The following is a 6748-nucleotide window of genomic DNA, read 5'->3' on the forward strand; positions in this document are numbered from 1 at the left end:
AGTGGATGGAAGCGTTTTCTCTCTGTCTCTCCTTTCTCTCTGTCTCTCTCTCTCTGTAACTCTGCCTTTCAAATTAAAAAATTAGTAAATAAATAAATTGACAAAAATATTGAATTGTGTACAAAATGACTTTTCTTCCATGATTCATTCTACCAGAACTGCACCTGACATCCATTGTTTACACCTCAGGCATTTTCATCTATACAAGTTTGATTTTGATCTTTATGAAACTTTCATTTCTATTTTGTAAATTTTGAACATATGGAATATGTTTATAGTAACTTTTTCTTTTGACAGGCAGAATTAGACAGAGAGAGAGACAGAGAGAAAGGTCTTCCTTCCGCTGGTTCACCCCCCCCCCAAAATGGCTGCTACATCCAGTGCGCTGCGCTGATCTGAAGCCAGGAGCTAGGTGCTTCCGCCTGGCCTCCCACACAGGTGCAGGGCCCAATCGCTTGGGCCATCCTCCACTGCACTCCAAGGCCACAGCAGAGCTGGATTGGAAGAGGAGCAACCGCGACAGAACCGGCGCCCCGACCGGGACTAGAACTCTAAAATTTCTTTTCCGCTCATTCTAACCTCTGTGTCAGTTTTAGCTTAGATTGATTCTCTGTATTATGAGTGGTATTTTCCTTCTTTCATTTCATGCCTGATTATTCTTGATAATAGACATTGTAACTTTACAAGGTTATGTGCAAGAGATATTCATATACCATAAACATTCTTGAACATCTCTTATTGACAAAATTTAAGTTATTCAGGAGATGTCTGAGACTTTGGGGCTTTACTTTTAATATTTGCTGGACAAAGTAGAAACTATTTAGTCCCAGGCTAATTAGTCACCCCTCCTGACTCAAAACTCTTCAGAATAGTCTGTCAAATCCCAGCGATTTGTGAGGGCTCATTCTGGCTGCTGGGAACAGGCACCATTTCCAGCTCTGTGTACCACTGGGCACTGTTCCTACAGACTTCAGGTGATTCTTTCCCTGTACTAGACTAGCTCCCTCATGTGCATGAAATAATGAGCTAAGGACCCAGGGAGGCCCTGTGCAACTTCCTTTCCTATATTCTGTCTTTTCTTTGGGCCTTCATCTTGCATGTTCTCACTGTTGAGGCTTCTCCAAATCCACACCTCTGTCCCCTCCACTCAGTGAGTCAGCTGTGCTGTTAGGGCTCCTCCTCCCCCACTGCATCCTGCCAAAGCTGTCCAGGAGGGAGCTGGGTAACTGTAGCCCTTCCCTCTTCCAATTGCTTCTCTCTCAGAGATCAGATCCCTGTTGCCCAGTGTCTGGATACTTGCCTGTTTTTTCCTATGTCTGTCTGAGTTTGTAGTGTTTAAGGCACAAGAATAAATCCAATTATTCTTATTCTATCATGTCACAAAGCAAAAGCCAATGAACTGTATTTTTATAGCTAATAATTTTTATAAAGATTTATTTAATTTAAAGGCAGAGCAACAGAGACAGGGACATACACACACACACACTGAGAGAGAGAGAGAAAGGGAAATTTTCATCCATGGGTTCATTCCCAAATGGCTGCAATAGCTGGGGCTGGTGCTGGCTGAAACCAGGAACCAGGACTTCCATCTGGATCCTCCACATGGGTGGCAGCAGCCCAAGTACCTGGACCATCCTCTGCTGCTTTTCTTAGGCCATAAGCAGGAAGCTGGATTGGAAGATGAGAGCCTGGACTCAAACCAGTGCCCATATAGGATGCCTATGCTACAGGTGCCTGCCTAGGAATCTGGTTCCTTTAAAAGGACTGGAGAAAAGACAGGAAGAACAACCCAGAAAACAGCCCCAGAATAAGGACAAGGGCTGAATAGGTCTGAAAAGTCCTGTCTTGCACCACAGGGACGGCTGTGAGCAGGGCTTCTCTGGGCCTTGTGAGACAGGAAAGACAAGTCACCCTGCTGTCAGAGACAGCAGACTGCTGGAGAAGAAAGGAACCTAGCTCATAACAAGAGCAGGCATAGTCCTCCAAGGAACCCAATATTGAAAAGGTGAGAGCTGAGGGCTTGCCCACACAAGCTCTGACTGCCCATGGTGCTAGTGTGAGGATAAGGCTTGGGCTTTATCCTAGTTCCCAAGATCACAGATCCTGACTGGACAACTTATACTGTGGCACAAGATCAAAGGGGCAGCAAAGGTGACCCTGGGATACTTGTTGCCCACTGTCTGGATACCTGTCTGTTTTTTCACATGTATATCTCAATTGGTAGAATTTAAGGCATAAGAATAAACTGAGACTTTGTTATCCTTTTGTGGCCCAAAGCAAAAGACAATGAACTGAATTTTTTAGCAAGTCATTTTTTAAAATAAATATTTATTAGAAAGATGAGGAGAGAGAGAGATTTTTCCATTCACTGCTTCACTACTCAATTGGCAGCAACAGTGAGGGCTGGAACAGGCTGAAACCAGGAGCCAGCTACAAAGCAATTATGTCAAAGCTAACGATGGAGTGAGCATAACTGGGCCCAGCTGCCCAACACTGGACCCCTCAAGAAGAGTCAGTTTCTGTCCCAGCCTGTAACAGACTCAGCATAGCAAACACATGGATTCCCAGAGGTGCGCAGCTCTTCTTCCATTTATTTCACCTCTCAAATTGGAAGATTCTTTTTATTCTTTTATTAATCAATCAACATCACAGGGGAAGAATTTTAAAAATTATTTATATCCAGATTCTTACTCCCAATAGGGAAGTAAGAAGTTGGAGTCCATTGTTGCAGTTCATAGTTAAAATGGATGGAGACATCCCAGCCCCATGTCTGCTGGAACAGGAAGTTGGTTGGGAAGAGAATACAGGTCAGTGTGGGGGGCCTTGGTGGGCATGCAAGGCCAGCCTCCCAGCATCCTACTTCATGCCAACAGGAGCACCGTCACACCGACACGTTCAGATGCAAGCTGAGGAGGAGAAGTCAGGAGCTCTTAAAGTGGATGCTCTGAGAGGATGGGTCTTGAACTAATCTTCATCACGCAGTGCCACACAAGGCATGTCTCATGCTGTGGCTGTAAACAATGAGAAACAACTCAGATCAGTCCCTGTGTGTGGTAACACTTTGAACAGCCCACACAACATTCAAATCCAAAGAATTCCTCTCTGCCCAGTCCCTTCTCCCAGGTCTCACCTGTAGAAGCCGTGAGAGACATACCAGGATCCTGGGAACTCTCACTGTCTGGAATGGAATAAAACAGGATCAGGTCAGAGCCCAAAGGGGTGTGGCTGAAGGAGGAATCATGGGGGTCTCAGGGACCTCTTCACTTCACACTCACCTATAGACTCAGCATACCTCCTTCCATTATTAACTGTAGAATGAAAACAATACACATGAGGCCAAGGAAGAGACAAGGCCATGATGTCCTGGATCCCAAGGATGTTTCCAGAACATGACTGCAGACCCAGGGCAAGATCAGGAAACATGAGGACAGAAGTAGAAGGAATGGAGCAACCACCTCCATGGAGCTCTGTCCTCAGAAGGGACTTTCCCCAGCAACTTCCAATGCCAGGAATCAGGTCCCCATCACTACAGTCATCAGGGTGATGCTTCACCTTCATTCTCACACACACTTTATGAAAGAGCACCAGCTAACAGGGCCCCTAGGCTGGTAAACATGTGTGTGCATGTATGCATTTGTATGATTGGTACTTCCCAGTAAGCAGGCACAGCTCCCAGTGGGACAAGGATAACTCAGACTGCAGCCCTCACCCCTCCCTACCTGAGCTCTTCCTCTTCCTCATCACAAATGCAACCACAGCTGCTGTGACCACAGCTCCGAGGACCAGGCCAGCAACTATTCCCACTATGAGCGTGGTGGGCTGAGCAGGAGGCTCTGAGAAGGGAAGGGGAGGTGAGGGGCTCTGACTCCAAGGCTCAGCCCTGCCCCTGCTGAAGGCCCCAGAAGGGCTCTGCCCTCCCCCACAGCGGCCCTGCTCCTCCTGCCCTCCTCACCCCATCTCAGGGTGAGGGGCTCGGGCAGCCCCTCGTGCTGCACACGGCACGTGTATCTCTGCTCCTCCCCAGAAGGCACCACCACAGCCGCCCACTTCTGGAAGGTTCCGTCGCCCCCAGGCCTGGTCTCCACGAGCTCCATGTCCTGGGTCTGGTCCTCCCCATCCCGCTGCCAGGTCAGTGAGATCTCCGCGGGGTAGAAGCCCAGGGCCCAGCACCTCAGGGTGGCTTCACCATCAGAGATGGGGTGGTGGGCCACATATGTCTTGGGAGGATCTGAGGGGGAGATCCAAGAAATTCAGAGGTTTTTCTGGCTTTCCCATGGACCACTGCAGTAGCCCCAGGACCATCCTAAGAATGGACAGGACACTTGGAGTGGGGCAGTGAGTGCAGAACTCAGACACCAGGCTGGACTCAGATTTCTGGAATAATCTCCCATTCCTGTAAAGTTCCAGAATCCGAGTGAGCCCAGGTATGAAGCTCAGGTCTCAGAGAGACTTCGTGTTCTGACCTGAGTGGAAGTCAAAGACTGCAAAGCTGGAATCAGTCCTCCGGAGACCTCGGATGGGGGCCCTGACACCCAAGGTTGAAGGTCATACGGCTCAGTAATTTCAGGGATCCTCTTACTTTGCAACACGGGAGAGACTGGATCCCTTAATGATCCCAGAGAGGAGCACGGGCCCTCAGATTCACTCCTTCACACAGGATCTGGAAACCCAGGAGGATTCTTCCGCCTCCGGAGCAGAGGGAGGGCAGTGCTCTAACCTGGATACTCTCTTGTTCTCTCTCTTGTGGGACTCCAGCTGGAAGACTGACCCGTGATAGGGAGGTGCCCCGTGCCCTGCGTACCTGCGCGCTGCAGGGTCTCCTTCCCCATCTCCAGGAACCCTTGGAGCCACTCCACGCACTCGCCCTCCAGGTAGGACGTGCACTGCTCCCCATCCCACTCGGGCTTCCAGATGTTAGGCCTGGTGTCCACCACGGTCCAGGAGTGCAGGTGCTCATTCAGGACGAGGTAGTCGGCGCCGTCGTAGGCTAAGAGACTGTATCCCCGGAGGAAGCGCCCGTCTGGCCCCACTTCGCAGCCGAACAGAGACTGGAGAGTGTGAGACACTGGCCGGGCCGCGCCCGGTAGTCAGCCCTAGGCACCACAAGCCACTCCCCGCCCCCAGGAACAAATGCACCCAGTACTGCCCCTGCCCCTGGAGTCCGACACGATGATTATGATGGTCATCGCGTTTTACCACCTCAACCGAAACCCAACCACAGCGAATCCCCCCGGCTCTTGCTGGGTGAAGGAGACGCGCGCGTCCCGCGGCCACAGGGTGAAGCTCTGAGGAGACCCTGGCTACCGAAGACTGGGAGAGGTCGCGGGCTGCGATCCTCCCGGGTCACTCACCGGCCTCGCTCTGGTTGTAGTAGATGCGCAGGTTCCTCAGGACCTCCCGGAAACGCAGTGTGCCCCTCTCAAATATCTGCGTGTGCGTGTCCCAGTACCCCGGCTCCACCTGCCGCATCCACGCCGCCCGCGGCTCGGCCCTCGCAACCGCGGCGTCGCTGTCGAAGCGCACGAACTGCGTGTCGTCCATGTAGCCCACGGCGAGGAAGCGCGGCTCCCCCAGGCCGGGCCGGGACACGGCGGTGTGGAGATATCTCAGGGAGTGCGAGCCTGCGGGAGACAGGGGCTAGGATCCTGCGCGGGACTCCTGGGTCCGAGGTGCATAGGACTAAAGGTGGTGAGGCTGCAAAAGGTGACTGCACAAGGGCCTGGGAAAGGGGAGGGGGCGGGACCGGCGCGGCCAACGTGGGGGCGTCCGGGCGGCGGGCGGAGAGGCTACCCCGGGATCCGAGGTCCTGCGGTGCCGACCCCCGCTCCTGTCCCTCAGAGGTCATCTCCCTCCCGACACCGCACTCACCCGCCCAGGTCTCGGTCAGGGTCAGGGCCCCCGCGAGCAGCAGGAGGAGGGTCCGAGGTGCCATGGATCCCATCATCTGAGTCTTGGGAGAATCTGAGTCACCCCTGCTCCTTGCGGAGTTTATAATCCGATGCGGCGGCACTGATTGGCTCCTTTGGAAATCGGTCGACCAATGGGAATGAGAAGCGGGCCTGCGTCACGGGTATCCGGGCAGAAGGATCTGGCCCGAGTTGGGAGAGAAGTGCAACTGCAGGATAAGAGACTCCAAACCACTTGGCTTCCAAGGTCCAGACCCCGCTCTGGGACCCAGACCCTGAGCGCCACGCCGGGCATCTGCGATTTGACCTCAGGTTCCCTGGGACCCGGCACCGAGGCTCCTTTTGCACCGTCTTCCCGAGGCCGGGCTCCAGGGCCAAGTCAGAGTGTCTCAGACTTTCTGGCTTCAGGCTCTATGTGCTGTTTGGAATTAAAGATAACCAAAAGATAATTTTGTTTTGCCTTATATCTACCAACTTAGAAATGACAATCATTTAAAAGATTTAACTCGTTTAGAATTTCCCATGGCACATTCAAATAATCTATCCTCTCCCTTGCAGACACGCCCGTCATCGTGTTCCACCATGAGGTCCTTGCCGGAGGACCAGTGCCAGGGCCTGGCGCTTGAGCCTGCATAGCGGGGAGTAAAATAAACCTCTTCTCTGTACAGAGTTACCCTGCCTCAGGTGTTTCGTCTTAGGGATTGAAAACCGCTCAGTGCATGGAGCAAAATTGGAGTAAGTCAAGGATAGCCTACAGACATTTTCAGAGGCTATGGTGTCAGTATCTTACTGTCCGTGGTCCCTTAGGCCTCCTCATGCTGGATGATGGGAAATGAAAATGG

General features: G+C 52.0%; 1 protein-coding gene across 2 annotated transcripts; it reads right to left on the reverse strand.

Moving 5' to 3' along the window:
* Window positions 1-2352: 2352 nt before the first annotated feature.
* LOC133755459 (HLA class I histocompatibility antigen, B alpha chain-like) lies at window positions 2353-5960 on the reverse strand. 2 transcript variants are annotated; one of them, XM_062185570.1, is made up of 8 exons: window positions 5869-5960; window positions 5352-5621; window positions 4802-5065; window positions 3953-4228; window positions 3720-3833; window positions 3276-3308; window positions 3131-3174; window positions 2353-3011 (listed from the first exon to the last, which is right to left on the reverse strand). In XM_062185570.1, the coding sequence occupies exons 1-8, from the start codon at window positions 5942-5944 to the stop codon at window positions 2931-2933; spliced, it is 1158 nt and encodes a 385-aa protein (XP_062041554.1). In that variant the 5' UTR covers window positions 5945-5960; the 3' UTR covers window positions 2353-2930. The 2 variants fall into 2 exon arrangements, with proteins under 2 accessions (XP_062041554.1, XP_062041558.1); XM_062185574.1 differs by having other exon boundaries at window positions 3131-3178.
* Between the last annotated feature and the right edge of the window lie 788 nt (window positions 5961-6748).

This window comes from Lepus europaeus, chromosome 3, assembly GCF_033115175.1.
Source record: "Lepus europaeus isolate LE1 chromosome 3, mLepTim1.pri, whole genome shotgun sequence".
In the NCBI taxonomy this organism is placed as follows: domain Eukaryota; kingdom Metazoa; phylum Chordata; class Mammalia; order Lagomorpha; family Leporidae; genus Lepus; species Lepus europaeus.

Coding starts and splice junctions, on each gene's coding strand:
- LOC133755459 (XM_062185570.1), bottom strand. CDS start 5,944: ATGATGGGATCCATGGCACCTCGGACCCTCCTCCTGCTGCTCGCGGGG. Junction 5,066..5,351: donor CTACAACCAGAGCGAGGCCG/GTGAGTGACCCG, acceptor CGGCCCGGCCAG/TGTCTCACACTCTCCAGTCT. Junction 3,834..3,952: donor GCCCCTCACCCTGAGATGGG/GTGAGGAGGGCA, acceptor TTCCCTTCTCAG/AGCCTCCTGCTCAGCCCACC.